Here is a 15,657-nt window from a genome sequence, read left to right on the forward strand (position 1 = left end):
CCCCTGCTGTTGCCTATTTGAGGTTCTTTTCAGTGCTCATGGACTTTAAACTTGAGGGGTTGTTGGGTGTCTTTTTTTTTTTTTTTTTGGTATAATAATAGACATGGCTTTATGGCATCCATATTAAAAATGGGTAATTTTCCTTATGGTCCCTGTCTTCCTGCTGTGTTGATAATGTTTTGATGTATTTTTCTTTTGCTCTGATGAGAGGTCTGCTGCTGCTGCTCTGACATATTCATTTGGATGAATAATTATAACTTGCACAATGTCAAGCTGAAGATGGTAGGGTTTTGTGCGTCATGACAAGCCTAGTAGCCAGTGCAGGTGTCTCACAGCATGATCAGCAACAGCCAGTGTATTCTGGCTCAGAGGAGACATTTTAGAGTAGTAAGAAATCAGCACCAAGGGCAATGCTGCTGCTGCTACTGTTATAAGTGCCAAATAAATGCAGAGTGCTTCTCAATGACAAGTGCAAGAACATCTACTTATTTCAGTTACATTCTTTTTCTAAATAACCAGATAAATGTACTGTCTAGAGATTTTAGCATAAACGGTAAGCATGGTTCTGCAGTTTCAGAGCATCTATATTCTGCTGCCCTCATGTCAGGGTATTGTTTCTATACTGACCACTGACCACCTGGTTTGCTACATGAAGGTCAGGAGAGTGGAAATTAATGACTAATGAGGTCATGCATCCAGCCAGCCAGCAATGAAACAGTAATACAAGATTCAGAAGGTATAGTGATATGAATGAGATTATTCTTTAGTTATTTTGATGGAAACACAGTAGAATGTATTGTAATTGCTTTTTTTTTTTAGCAAAGGAGCTTCACAGACAGTTTTCTATGCATCTGTCAATACAAAAAATGGAGATGGCTGACAAGACACTTTATAAAGATTTGAGAGTGTTGTGTCTCAGTTGGATTTGTGCTAAAAAGGAAGAAAATTTTTAAACTTCAATTTATGAGTAATAAATAGTAGTCCAAACAAATCTAAAGAATCATACGTTGCTTAGATAATACAGGCAATCCCTTTGCCAGCCAAACACTGTTCACTTTATTAAATTTTATTTTATCTGTGAATACATACAACACCTAAAGTTTAAGCTGCTTTACATTTTCCATTAGGACACTTTGCAGTTATTTTAATTTTGCTGGATTCCTAAGGATAAGCAAATTTCGTGTTAGGAAGAATTAGCAAAAAACAACCAACCAAACAAAAAAAAATCTACCAAACCTCACAGTAAAGATAAATTATATTTGTATATTTTTTAAACACAAGTTTTAATAAAATGCACTGTGTTTATCTTAATTTGAACATTCTTACTACCATTTGGTTAGTATTCAATCCATCCAGGATTTGGAATGGGTGTTTAAAGTTTGGCAAGAATGTTACCATGTATCATGTAGCACTTCTTTAAAGTTATTGGCTCTATAAATAAGAACAAAGAGTAGAGTGACTTTTTTTCTGTTCCTTCTTATTCATTTAATTGAAGGGGAGAGTGTAATTTAAGTGATTGATAAGCTGAGTCTTACAGAGCAGTGGTTGTAAACTTGGGGAAAGTGTTTGAATTAGAATAAACTAAAAGAAAGAATTAGCACGAGGACCAGTGATGAGATGGAGATGAGAGTGCAGAGGATAGGAATGGGAACAAAACCACTGCAGAACTACATGACACTCTTCACTGGTAGAAGAGAAGTTACTAGGATGAAGCCAGTCTGCAGAGAGGCCGAAAGGACAAAGCTGAGGGGTAAGAGGAGCAGCAATAGAATACGTTGCCTTCTAGGTGGGTCCAGGATATCTGATTTTTACTGACCAGAATAAGTGCTTCATCTCCTACCAGTTGTTGAAATAAACGGAGGATACGTATAGTCTGATAGCATAAATAGTAAAAGTTCGGTCAGTTTTCTAAAACTGCTAGGGAACCATGTGAAAGTCAGTATGTTTACATGTCTGCTTTTCTGTAAAATAACCAATTTAGTTAGCCCAGTGTCTACACCTACCTGTTTTCAGACGTTAAGACCATAGAATCGTGGCCCTATAAATTAATACTGAATTGTTCAGTCCAAAGGATCGTATTGGTGTATTGTGTAGCAGTATATATCAGATTTTTGTCTCATAGAGCCTAGAATAACTAAAACTTTGAAGCTGGATATATGCTTTGTTGAGAGAAAACTGACTGCTGAGTCACACTGCATTCCTATCATAAGTCATCACTGATTGTATTCTTTGTCTTCTATACTCACAACTTCATATATGAGAAAAATCTGGAGAAGTGTTGAGTGTTTGCAGCTATGACTATGGTCACTGGAGGCGATGCTTTAATGCAAAGAATCCTTTAAAGCCTGCTGAAGGGGTCTCGAGCTGAGTATTCCAAACTAAGGTTTTCTCAATCTCTTATTTTTCTGTATGGAAACTCAGAGCGAGGTCTTCTAATTACGCATTTTGTTGGTAAACTCAGTAATGTTTTTGGGCTGCTCAGTTTCTGTGGTGGTCATTAAAGAGAGCTGAAGGGAGCTGGATCATTAAGTCACGCGGTATCTCTCCGCCAAAAACTTACCAGGCTCCCACCTGAAAGTAATGCGGTGCCCTGGGACTGGAAGGCATTGCCAGGACCTCAGTGCTGTGATGGAGAGGAACGCAGCTCTAGCTGTTAGCTTTGTGTGAGTTCACATTTGATGGGCCTTCCACCAGCTCTAGCTCTAGGTCCCTTGTACAGCTACCATAATATAACTGTGGATAATAATCACATCCCCTCTTACGCTGCTTTGCTAGTCAAAGCAAGCGAAACTTTTGACTTTTCCTAATGATGGACTCTCCATTCCTTGTCTGAGAAATGTTTTGTCTTGGATACGATTTGTTTGTACTCACAGAAAGGTTAAGGTAGGAAGGGACCTCTGGAACCCCCTTCTCAAGCCGGGTACCTGGAGCGGGTTGCCCAGTACCATGTCCGGGTGGAAGTATCTGTTTTCTTGGGAAGGTCTGGTCAGAATCCTGTGCAGTATTTCAGCTTGAACCGTGCATTCACTAGTGCCTTCTGTGCTGACTTCAGAAATTCCCTGTCACCCTACAGACTGAGGGAGCATAGCTGCGAAGGGATCACTTTCCAGCCAGTGCAACAGATGTAGGCAATCCTATAGAAAGAAATAACATGGTTCAGCTAGAAAAGACTGTGATATCCACTTGCACAACAAACTACATTTAGGTTTTGTGACTATTCTCATTCTGGTAATAGTCCTAACCTCTGCTAGCTACTAATTACTGCTAGTATGGGAAATGGATGTCAGTGCATCAGTAGTTAGAAGTAACATGCAAGGTTTATATTAGACATTAAAATTATCTTCATTTTGTTTTAAGCTGTTGTGAACAATTAAACTGCCACAATGTTCTTTATGTTTTTATAATGTATGTTTTGCCTGATGGCCATGGAAACCTAATAGAGTCAGGTGGGTAGCCAGTGATGACATCCTGAAGTATGAATGTCTTATTTTTCAAAGAATATTTTACATATTTCATACAAATTCTAATGCACTTGTACAAAGGTTACCAAGAAACAGTTTGTGCTGTGTGATACTATTAATGACTATCTTGGTGATGTGTAGATTAAAAAAAAAAAAAAAAAAAGCATGATAGTATTTTAGAAAAGTGTTGAGCAATGACCAAAAATTAGTTGGTTAATCAAATAAAAAGATAAAAAGGAATGTTATAGCTTTCATGGTTTGCATGACAAATGTGATGTATTTAAATAGCTATAGATGCATTTATGTATATAGCAGGAGACAGCTGGTAACATCAATGAAGCATGCAAATAAGATCAAATGAACAATGCATTTAAAAAAAAGATTTAACTACCTTTTTAAGGAACATCATTGAAAAATTACAATTAGTATTAAAATTAATTGGATTTTAAAACTTATCTATGGGTTATAATCCCTTGATGTTTCTTTTTTCTAGTGAAACCCTTTGAATTCCCAGAAGATAAAGATAAAAATGATTATTAGAGGATTTATCTGTATGTGATACAGAAAAATGTAAAAAATCAAAATGGAAAGCAACTGTTGCAAGTACCAGAAAATTATGCTATTAATTTAAGTGTCATCAGAGCACAAAAGATCACATTTCAGGACTGTGTGAAAATTATTAAAATACTGGAAATAATAGTACTTAAGATGAAGATATTATACTCTAAGATGTGGTTAAGTGACTGACACTATTATATCACTTCAGGTATTATAAAAGTAACAAAATGCTTTTAAAGATAATAAGCGTTACATTTTGAGATTGGCAGTATTCACACTTTTCTGCTTAAGTGCTTTCCTACTTTAATTTAATAACAGCAGGAAAAAATGTAGCATTTTATTTCTAAGCTGCACCATTTCTTTCTAGAATATGTATGCATAAAATATAAAAACTTACTACATATAAAAATCATATTTTTCCGATGGAGAAATATATATATATATAATTACTTCTTTCTGTCCAGGTGAGAAAGGTAGAACATAATCATTAAATATTAAAGGAGACCATTTCATGTATATTTCGTGTTACTGTTATTTGTAGAAAAATACCTCTTAAGAACTGATCGTTTAATTTTCTTTTTTTTTCTTTTTTTTTTCTCCCTACTTGATCTCCCTTCAGTGTCTTCTTTTACCATTTTTTTGACACCTTCACTTTTTCCTGTTGTAGCTTCATCTATCCGCATGAAGCCTTGTTTTGACTGCTTGGTCTTCTCCCACTAGTCTGTTCGTGACACTTCCAGATTCCTCCACTCATTCCATTTTACATCAGACTCTGCCTTACTTCAGCTCAAAACCTGTATGGAGTATTACTCCATAAAAAACTCATCTCTTGCCTCCTTGCTTTCTTCACATCTTTTTGGTTCCATAAATTCAGCTTCATGTTTTGTACCTCTGGGCATCTGCATTTTCAAAGGTGTTAACCTGACTGCTGAGTGTTTTCTCTACTTGAAGAAGCCATTTCCTGTAGAAATAATTACTTCTTTTTTGCTCAGTGATGTTTAAAAGACTTCTTTTGCATTGCTGTTCTGTCTGTTGTCCTGTATAATCACAGATTTTTTGATCCCATCTAATCCACTCTCAAATATTGAAATCCCTTGAGTGTAATCCTCTGATTATTGCATGGTTTCTCCTTCTCTTACCATATTTACATGGTTTGAAATCTAATGTTAAGTACCTGGTTTAATGCTGTTTAATTTTGAGACCTTTACGACATTATTTGGCTATATATCATAGCTTTTTTTTTTTCCAAATCTACCTTAGTGGGCATTTCTCTGTTATATCATGTTGCTCAGATGAAGCAGAGACAAACTATCATAATGTTAGAAGTTTAATAGTAGATGATGCTGATTTTTACTTAAGTTTTACAGTAGTTTGTTACAAGTTATAATGGAAAGGAATAGTTGCTACCGTTTTTTAGAAAAGTTTCCTAAAAAAAGGAGTCTAAAACACTTTCAAATCCAACTATAATGTATGTATATCACAGCGTGTTAGAATTACCAGGATTAGAGAAATTATATGTACTCAGGATACAGATACACTTAATTGGTGGTGTTTTGATTAAAAGAAAAAAAAAGGCATTATTATATAAGGTTCAACATTTTTCGCTACCATACTATAATTGGATGGATACTAGATTTTAACACTTGTTAGATACAGGTTTTTTTGTTTGTTTTAATATTCTGTATAGCTATAGGTAGAAACTATATAATATGTTTAAATTTCTTCTCTTCTTAGAACTCCTTAATAGACATCCATAATCAGTTCCTGGCAGCATTAGAATCACTGAAAGAATTCTGGGATGCCATGGATGAAATTGACGGGAAGACATGGGTGCTTGAGCCAGAAAATCCCACACGGAGTGCTACAATAAGAAGAATCGCAATAGGTACAAAAAGATTTGAAGGAATCACTTGGGTTTTAAAAGTAAAACTCAGGTTGCTATTTGCTCTGCTTATCTAATCAGGTTACGTAAACTGAAAGTAGGACTTAAAAACACAACTCTTAACTTTGTATTTAAAAACAAACAAAAAACCCACGTTCCATCTGAATACAGAGCCTGTTTAAGAAATTGTTATGACTTTATGGTGTTCAATATAAAATGAAAAATTCTGCAGGAAAATACTGCGTATCTGCAACTTATTGAGCACCTAGCTCAAAAACATGAGGACTTGTGTGATACCTCTAGGAAATTAGTATTTGTAAAAATAGAGCTTAAAAGAAGTCCTTGCCTCATTCACAAATTCCAGCATTTTAACGGACTTATTATATTAGATGGATCCTGTCCAGGAAGAGTGAAAGGAGAATTAGAAGGAAGTCCAAAGGCAGAAGAGCTGGGAAGGTGGGTTAGGTAAAGAGTGAGGTGGAGGGATTTACTCCATTGATTTTACTACTTAAACTACTTAATACTGGCTTTGCTCTTGTCTTTTTGACTATAAAAGATGATGAGGAATTAATAACATTTACATCTCTATTACCTTTAAAATATCACTAAGATTTCAAATTGATTATAACATTAATTTCATTATTCAAAAATAAAACTCTAAGTGTTAAGACTAGTCTCTGATAATTTTTTTTAAGAAGTTGATATTTTTAATTACAGTCCACTGAAATTTAAATAGAAAAACTTGTTTTGTACAATTAATTTGGGTACCTACCAACTTCTTAATTATTTGTAGTAATGAAAAAAAAAGCCTGAAATAACTAATTTAAAACTTTTTTAAAATAGTTAATGTTTCAGTTTTTAAGTAATTGATTGCAAAGAAAAGCTTCACATATGATTTGCTTTCTCATTTTAGGGAACAACGTTTCAGTGACCATAGAGGTAGATCCCAGGCATCCAAACATGCTCCCTGAGTGTTATTTTCTTGGAGCAGATCACGGTAAGCCAGCAGACATACGCTGTTCATTTCACTTTTAGAATCTGATCTCTGGTGAGCAGATACTAGTGTAATCTATGCCGGGCTCCTGGGCTAAACTCTGCTTAAGCGGAGCTAGGAATTAGGTTATGTGCGTAGGAGAATTTTACACAGTAGATGCTGTTGGTTTTTTTAACAGCCTAAATCCCTGGCATGCTGCTTTGCTCTGAGTGATGCTTTTCTCCAGTGCTTTCCTAACACAGTTTACAGGGAAATCTTTGTCCTACAGATGATTACCCAACCATGTTTATAGTTTAATATAATTTTCTTTATAAAAGTATCTACTACATATGTTCTAGTAGCATGTGAAAATATTTGTCTTTTATTCTACTTCTCACAGTTTTTTTGCCAACTTCTTAAAGGGAAATAAATCACATCTTCAATAGTATGTTACTTTAAATGCTAGTATACAGGATTTTTAAAACTAAGGGCAATCATTGACTTAGGTGTCTTAAGTAATTAAAACCAAAAGTCAACAACAAATACACCTTGCACTTCAGTGCTGAAATATGAGGTAGAATTGGGCAGGGGACAGAAGAGGATCCTAAAGATTCTATAATTATTTATGTACATTTTTTGTAGTGGTTAACCCTTTGAGAACTAAGCTGAACAACAACATGCACTTGTGGTAAGCATCTTTAGTAATATAGGTTTAAAACTAAAATGGTGTTTGCTGTTCTTAGTGTTGACTTTTTTCTCCCTCTCTCCCGTTTGCAGGGACCCCAAAATCAGTTTATTACAGAACTTGAAAGATGTCTTAGAAATTGATTTTCCATCTCGTGCTGTGCTAGAAGAAAGCGTAAGTTGCTTTTTGTTAATGAATAGTTGTTATTTCTGAGTAAGTAAAATCTAAATGGTCATTTTATAACTGCCAGCAAAAATAAGAGACTTAGAAGAGAGGTAATTGGATTAATATATTGTCATAAGGACTTCTGAACTTCAAGCAACAATTGTCAGAGCTTGTTAACCTTTGATTAGAGGTGCACACTTTCCTGTGGCCTTCATAGCAGTAAGGCGATTAATAACAGGCTTCACTATTAAAAGGGAAAGAGGAAGTTCCAGAGTAGCTAATGAGATGTGGAAAAATCCAAACATTCTGTTATGGATGTTGATGACTTAAGTTCTAATTAGGTAGAGCTGCTTAGAGGGGACAAGAGGCCATCCAAATACTGGTGCATTTCAAGCAAACTTGGAATTAATTTTTGACAATGCTGTAACACTGGATTACTAGCTTGGCTTTCACTTGTGAAATTTTTAAAGTAATATCTGACTGTGAGGTCTTGTGTCTAATACCCAAATACAAAGACAAATTATGTTTGATGAAAAAGAAATGGTAAGGCCCAAGAGCATGAAAACACTTGTCAAACTAGATGTAATGCAGTGAGAAGATAAAATATATCCAAGCAGTCTTGTATGTCCAGCAACTACAAGACCATAATGTTGTAAATACGTTTAGTAATTCTAAATAACAAAAAATGCAAAACCAAAGCCAGATAGATGAAAATGTTTCTCTGTGTTCCACCCCTGTTTCTTCCTTTCAGTTCTACTGTAAACTAACACATGTGTTTTAAGGATTTTACTAAGGACTGTGGAATCTGCTATGCCTATCGACTCGATGGCACTACCCCAGATCAAGTATGTGATGATGCCCGATGCGGACAACCTTTTCATCAGGCTTGCCTGTATGAGGTAATTAATGGGACAAACTTGTCTGTTAACTCACTGACAGATCCTAAAAAATAAGCATTTCACACCTCAAATTTCAGATGAAGCAAAATCCCATAAGGATTGCTAGAAAAGCCACTGTGCTTCCTCTTGTGTTCTAATCCAAAATTCTTAAAAAAAAGCTCACTGTGGAAGGGAACTTGCCCTGCTTTGTAGTTATACAGACTGGCTTGGCATGCACCAGGTCAGATGTATATAAAATTAACTCTATTTGCAAAATCCTCTGTTAATAGACAGTTCTTAAATTTGATATGAAAGAAACGTGAATTTTAATTCGCTTATTTGTGTTGCAGTGGCTACAAGGTCTTCCTTCGAGCAGACAGAGTTTTAATGTCATCTTTGGTGAATGTCCATATTGTAACAAGGTAAGGAAATCTGGTGAAAATGAGTGATTTAATTAAGAAATGCATGGTAGCTTTGATAAAATCAAGGCACTGTAAAAAGGCTTTTGTAAAATACATTTGTAGCTTTTATCTTCCCTTTGCTCAGCGAGGTAAAGAGAGAATAGTTTAGACTCCCATACAGTTAACGCATTGGTATTTAACTGAAGATCTTCAGAAACAGCAAAAAGATGTTATGATAACTAGTACGTTAGCAACATACTAGTGTTAGAATAATCAAATACCACGGTGTTATCTTTAATGATACTTCTTTTAATGTTGCTGTAGCAAAGAATTAATTTCCAAAAAAATGAATCCCAACATTCATAGTACAAAACATCCCAAAAATATTTTAGTGCATATGGAACTCTATTCAGTGCAGATTTGGAAAGTTTAAGATAACTTACTTTTAAAAGATATGTATTTACATAATTCTTTTAAAAATCTATTTTCCAAGCCCCTGACACTGAAATCTTCCATGAAGAAACTTTGAGAAAAACAGCATGGTGGGAACACTGCTGCACTTAAACAGAAGACAATGAAACAGTGACATCAAGTAAAAGACAAAGAAAGCAATATTAGAAACAGAAGCGCAAGTATAGCTATACTGTAGTGGTATCTTTCTTCAGTAAATGCAAGTCTAAATATAGTGGATATAGAAAGACCAGGTTCTTGCAATGATACTGGATGATCTGTAGTTAACAGTTGATCTTGATTGTTCTTTCTGGATTCTGAGAATGTTGCTTGGGGGTAGAGTGGTGGTAATTCTCTTCCTGCGTCTTTCTGCAGGAAAAAAAATTAATTACAACCTTGGTATTTGAGTGAATGAGATGTGAATCAGATAAAAAAACAAAGATGCCAAAGATCTGGGTATTTAAATTATTCTGGAGAAAGCAATGCAATTCTGACAAAGTCTTAACATTTGAATTTGCAGATGTATATTAAGTGTGTAACATTAAGCATGATTAAACACCATTTAAAGAGATAGAGACTCTCCTAATGAAGTGAACAGCTGAAAATCTTCTATATCTATTTTCCTAAAAACGTTAATATATTAACAGTGTCTTTACAGTGTTCCTGTTAATAAAGACTGGAAACCTAGACAATTCTCTGAAATTTGATTTGCTGTTTCAACTTGTGTAACTTTTTGCATTTTAGAGTGAAGCTAAACTTCTCCTGATTTATGATAGATGGCATAAATATCCTATTAGCATGTTCTTTGCTGCAGTTGGGTAGGGTGGTTGGATTTTTAGGTCTACAGAAGCAATGGCATCTTTAGCTTACCTTTTTGATTTTCATCTCTGAAATAAATCCACAAACACTACTGTTTGTTTTGTCACGAATCCAAAACTTTAAATTTACCTTTATTTTCCACTGTGTCTGAAAAATGTCTACCTTTGGTTTCCTTTCCATGATCTCATTCACAATATATTATTTTTTGAGAATACATCCTGCTTAATTTCAACTATAGCAATATAGCTTGGTGAACATTTGTAATCTAATTTGTATTTTTCTATTAGAAATTTCATGTCTTCATTATCGGCTGCCTTATTCCTCTTTCAAATTAGTGACAGACGTGAAAAAATGGGCGCCATTTGATAGACAGATACTATGATGTCCAACATAACAGTAGCTCTAAGTTTTTTCTTCTCTGCTTTTTGTTGTTTCCATATTCTTTTCTAGACATTGCTTGTCTTTCACATTCTCTCTTTCCCAGTTTACCAGGTGTCCTGTCTCTCACAAGCATCCTACTCTTTTTGTCCTACTCCTCTCATTCAGGTGTTCCCCTTGTGGCACAGAACTGGTTCTCCTTTTGGTTTATACCTAAACTGTAAGGGCTTTCCAGCAGCATCTTACAAAGCAAACCCACTCAATCTTTCTCATCATCTTCCCATTATCCCAGCAGCTACCTGATGTTTTCCTGAATGTACTTCCCTTAAAAGATAAAACGGGGAAACAACTTTCCCTGCAAGTTCTGTATTCAGACCTTTACCTGCATCATCTGCTACTATTAAGAGCAGGGTGGCCATCCCATCCAAGCATCTAGGCCAGAGCAAGGTGCCTGCAGTTAACTCCTCCAGGTGGGTGCCTAACCAAACTGCTTGGAATTGCTCTCTGGAGAACACTTGACAGACATACACTCTCATTACTTCAGCTCCTGCATTAGCCATTAGTTTTTTTCCCCTTTGTGCATGAAGTATCCTCCTGAATTTTCATAACTTTACTACTATAAAATACAGTTTTCCTGTACCAATCCCCAAAATTACATGAAAGAAATTAAGAGGAGGTCTGCAATATGAGACTAACAATCCTGCCCCTTTTTTTTTCCCATCTCCAGTTTCTCATTTAAGTCTCTTAAATGTTATAGGACATCCATTTTAACTATTCTACATAGATGAAGCATTATTAATCATACTGGAACAGTGGCTTTGCTTTTAGAAAGCCTAAATCAAAATGCAAATAATAATATAAAATGCAAGACCTGTGATCAGTTCCATTTCTGTAAAATGTATTTTTTCTTCCTCCCATAAAGAGGATGGAAACACAAATCCCCACGTTACGCTCCAGTGTCAAGAGCTACAATCCATGCAGTGTGCTTGCTGTTCAAATGAACAGGAGAAGTTACAAGGACACCAGCTCTTTTTTTTTTCCCTAGGTAATGCTGGAAAGCCAAATGTGCCTCTATTTCTGCATCTGCACCTTTCTTAAGGAGTAAAAGTAGCATTTAAACAAATTATATAGGAGGAAAATAAATGGGGGGAATGCCACCTTTCTTCCTTAACATTTTTTAAAATTTTGCACTTAAGAACTATGAAGTAGCACTCAGAATATCTTCACAGAAACAGTGTTACTGTGTCAAAACTCCAGAGACTTTTCAGAATCTGACTACCTTGCTACTAGCCAAGACATCTCCAGAAATTGTTCTGCTCACCACTTTACTGCCTGATGCTCTCAGGTACAGCTGTGCTTTTTCTGCTTCACTCTCCTAACTTGTACTGGAGTCTCCAGGCAGTGATCAGCAGACTGGTTGAAGCAAAGAATTTTGTATTAATAATAAAGCTATATTAAAAGTTGCATTTTTGTGCTTATTAGAACTTGTCTTCATTTAACAGTTTTTCTATATGAAAGAAACAAACATCTGAATTTGCTAAGATAAACTCAAGCTCTGTAGAAAATGAAGGAGCACAATATGTTCACTAAGATGTACCTTATTTTGCATTATTTTTACTAAAACCTTGATTAATATTTTTCATTCTGTAGGAATTCATTCAATACTTTCATGCAGTAGTTACTAATATTATTTGAGGTGAGTTAGTTAGCTTCTAAAATCCTCAGATTAAAAAGTCAGAATTTAGGAACTCAATTAAGACTGCTATCAAGTTTTCTACTATGTAAAAAGGTAACTACTAAAGAAAGTTTCTACCAAGAAAACAACAGGGAAGAAAAAGGAGATTGATGTTTCCCAACACTTTTATCTGTTGGGCATGCACAATATTCCAGTGCTTTACTACAAAGCTATAGAAAAAAATTAAATGAGTGTTAATTTGGCAACAGTGTGACCAAGCAACCACACACAAACTTCTAGTGCTTGTGGCAAACATCAAGTTTGCATACACTTAGTTTTGGGTTTGTGTGTGCTGGTGGTTTTGTTTGTTTGTTTTTTAAACTCTATTTTAATAAAGCTGAACCTTCTTTCCCCATGTGCCACACTTCTTCAAAGGTAAAACCAAAAAACTCACCTTTTGTGCGTCAGGCTCCTGAATTGTGCTGTTCAATTTAATTGGCTTCTCCTCAGCCTGGAATTGCCTGTGTGTTATCCGAGCTTGGGGCCTGCTTGGATAGTTGGAGTCTTCCTCTTTCATCTTGTTTTGCTTCTTTTGCACTGGTTTCCACGAAGGCTTTGGTAAGTGAACCTGTTGATGGACAGACAGTAATTTTGTATGCTGAAAAATAATCAGCAGGATTCACCATTATCACAGGTACTATTCTTATATTTGAACCTGCCAGGTTGGAAACAGGTAAGGATAGCACCTTGACTGCACTTACTACCTGGGCTACATAAGAAGCTTCCAAGTTGCATGCTTCGAATAATACAAGCCATTAGGCATATGCCAGCTTCTGCTGGTTTGGGACTTAATGCTTGACTTTTTTCAAGCACTCTTCTCCTCTGCCCTTCCCAAGAGCTGGACATTGAGCTAACAGAGCACGTAAACTCCCAGAAGATACCATGCATTTACAGCCATGCCAAAATCCTCACCTGCTGAGGCTCTGGTTGTGGAAGCATCCGGTGTAAGTTACTTGGCTTTTCTTCATCTGGGAGTTGTCTGCCTGTTACCGCAGTACAGGCCTTGTTTGGGCGCATGTATTCCTCACCTTCCATCTTTTTTTGCTTCTGTTGAACTGGTTTTGGTACAGGCTTTGGTAAGCAAACCTGCTGATGAACAGTCAACACTTTTGTTTAGTAAAAAATCCCTCAGTATTTTAAAAAGAAAACTGTTCTAACTTCACTTCAGTCCTGAGAACACGGAGTGAGAGTAAGCTTTTATCTTTCTCAAAAGAATTGTTTTCAGCATTTTAGTTATCAATAAATGTCTTTTTCAAGCAGTACAAAGTTAGAGCTATGCTGTATTTGGGAAGTATGCTACATAATAATAAACTTGAGCTATACCTTTCAAAATATTCATTAATAACCTTTATTGGGAATGAGGCCAGTAAGTCACTGTATCATTAAGTATTGCTGAATGCATTTCATATCACTGGATTGAGTCAAATGCAAAACTGTCTAAAAGATAATCAGTAAGTCTGTTGGCCCAGGTAATCTAATTTGAGAGTGAAGTCTTATATTCTTCTACAGGCTTCTGAAATGTAATTGGGAATACATGGTGAATAGTTACTTGAGTTAAAGCAAGTTTTTCGTAGTGCTGCTCTAAGCGCTGGGTATCAAATGATGTGTTTTTGGCTTTTGTAACTTGGAAGACAAACGTAGCCAAAACACAGGCTGTATGCCACATGCCTTTGGTACTTCTGGCACACTAATAATTCTGTAACTGTAATGTTTGCATATGGTCCTCTGTGCAGCAGCTGTATCTCAATATAGCAGCTAGAAAAGAAATAATAGGCTTATTTTTCTTACTGCAAATTAAATACATTTAGAAGATAGAAATTGCACAACCCAAATAGCATTGAAAGTGTCAGTAGGCACTTCATAGAGCTGAATCCAAAACACCTTTTGAGAACAAATCCATAGTTCTATTCTGTGAAAATTATTAATGTTTAGAAACAGAAAGGTGTATCTGTTCTGAATGCCAACTCAAGCTAGTTTCAGTCAGTCTACCTCAGGACATAACACTGTCCAGAGCCTTGAGAAATGGAATTATATAGGCAAGGCTCAGAGCCACACTGACAGTTAGCTGGGTTTGGGTGCCCAAGCTGTTTTCTCTGCATCGTGGCACCATACTGCATCATGTAAGAACTGCTAATCTTGTTGACAGCTAACTCTGCTATCTCTACAATGTACACATACTTTAAATTACAAAATTACTTTCAAAAGAGGAGTTATAGCACTTCTGAAAATATTTATTGTATGCCTAAAAATTACCATCTTCCATTACTAATAAAGTGACAAGTTGGTATTGTAATTATTTTCTTTAATATGAAATTTACGGAATCTAGCAACTAGTCAGCTGGCCTTACCATACTTCATTTGGCCCTGATCCTAGCACTTTCACTGTAGGTGAGAAAGCTGAGAGTATTTATCCAGTGCCAAAAACTGTGGTAAACAAATTTGAGAATTAACCTAATTAGTATTTTATCATCTTTTTGATATGTAACTGAAACAAAGTGCTAGGATGTGGCCACTGTTACACCTTTTATGTCATTCTAAGACAAATTTCATGTACTATACAGGGAGCTACGTCTTAAAATTCAATTCTGTAGCAAGTCCTTCTCACATCATCTTCAAGGAGAGCTGGTGTTACAGGATCTCCTTGCTGGTACTTATGGGTGGTTACTGGTCCTCAAAAGGGGATTAACCCAAGATCACCTCTTTTCCCACACCAAACAGGTACAAGTGGAATCAGACAGGTTGTCTAGAGTCAGATTCTGCTCGTAAGCAAGAAGGGAGGAGCCAGGGGTTGGTTTGTAGCGACTCCCCCTATTTTTAGGTTGCCTTTTTAATAGGAGGAATATCTGGTGAAAAAAGGAGAGGTGGAAAGAGAACGCAGAGGTGTGAGATGAAAGGAGTCAGAACTAGAATAACTACAGACAGCGTCACGAAGAGCTACAGTGGGAAGTGCCTGCCTGCCATCCAACAGTGTCAGAACTGTAGCACCGAAGTGCACCAGGCCTTGAATACTCTCCAAAGTCAATAGCCACAGATTGAATATTGGATTTTCTAAAAATAGCAATAAATTCAGAGAAAGTTCAGTTACCTGCTCTCTCTACTTGTATTTAAGTGCCCTTTAAGTCCTTTGAATAACCCTAGAAATTTCCTTTCTGCAGCTGTTTTGCAGTGACTGTTAGGGGAAACTTTTCCATGTAAGCAGCACAGCTGGCTGAAGAAACATACTCGAGGAAAAAAAATAGGTGATCACTGGAACAGCACTAGCATTCTTATTA

General features: G+C 36.0%; 2 protein-coding genes across 8 annotated transcripts in view; one reads left to right on the top strand and one right to left on the bottom strand.

The window, feature by feature from the left end:
* FANCL (FA complementation group L) overlaps positions 1 to 10,138 on the top strand; it is a 29,714-nt gene extending 19,576 nt beyond the window's left edge. For all 3 annotated transcript variants that reach the window (XM_040550865.1, XM_040550866.1, XM_040550867.1), the window contains exons 8-14: positions 5,754 to 5,904; positions 6,815 to 6,898; positions 7,517 to 7,562; positions 7,652 to 7,733; positions 8,507 to 8,623; positions 8,953 to 9,024; positions 9,497 to 10,138. In XM_040550865.1, the coding sequence (XP_040406799.1) occupies positions 5,754 to 5,904; positions 6,815 to 6,898; positions 7,517 to 7,562; positions 7,652 to 7,733; positions 8,507 to 8,623; positions 8,953 to 9,024; positions 9,497 to 9,532 (588 nt within the window). In that variant the 3' untranslated portion in view covers positions 9,533 to 10,138. The remainder of the gene's footprint in view (positions 1 to 5,753; positions 5,905 to 6,814; positions 6,899 to 7,516; positions 7,563 to 7,651; positions 7,734 to 8,506; positions 8,624 to 8,952; positions 9,025 to 9,496) is intronic.
* Positions 9,295 to 15,657, bottom strand: part of VRK2 (VRK serine/threonine kinase 2) — a 49,314-nt gene continuing 42,951 nt past the window's right edge. For 2 of the 5 annotated variants that reach the window (XM_040550862.1, XM_040550861.1), the window contains exons 12-14: positions 13,298 to 13,474; positions 12,780 to 12,953; positions 9,295 to 9,822 (exon numbers count right to left, since the gene is read on the bottom strand). In XM_040550862.1, the coding sequence (XP_040406796.1) occupies positions 9,592 to 9,822; positions 12,780 to 12,953; positions 13,298 to 13,474 (582 nt within the window). In that variant the 3' untranslated portion in view covers positions 9,295 to 9,591. Of the gene's footprint in view, positions 9,823 to 11,929; positions 12,064 to 12,779; positions 12,954 to 13,297; positions 13,475 to 15,657 lie in introns of all 5 variants that reach the window. The other 3 variants (XM_040550864.1, XR_005818045.1, XM_040550863.1) reach the window with 3 other exon arrangements.

Source organism: Cygnus olor, chromosome 3 (assembly GCF_009769625.2).
Source record: "Cygnus olor isolate bCygOlo1 chromosome 3, bCygOlo1.pri.v2, whole genome shotgun sequence".
In the NCBI taxonomy this organism is placed as follows: Eukaryota; Metazoa; Chordata; class Aves; order Anseriformes; family Anatidae; genus Cygnus; species Cygnus olor.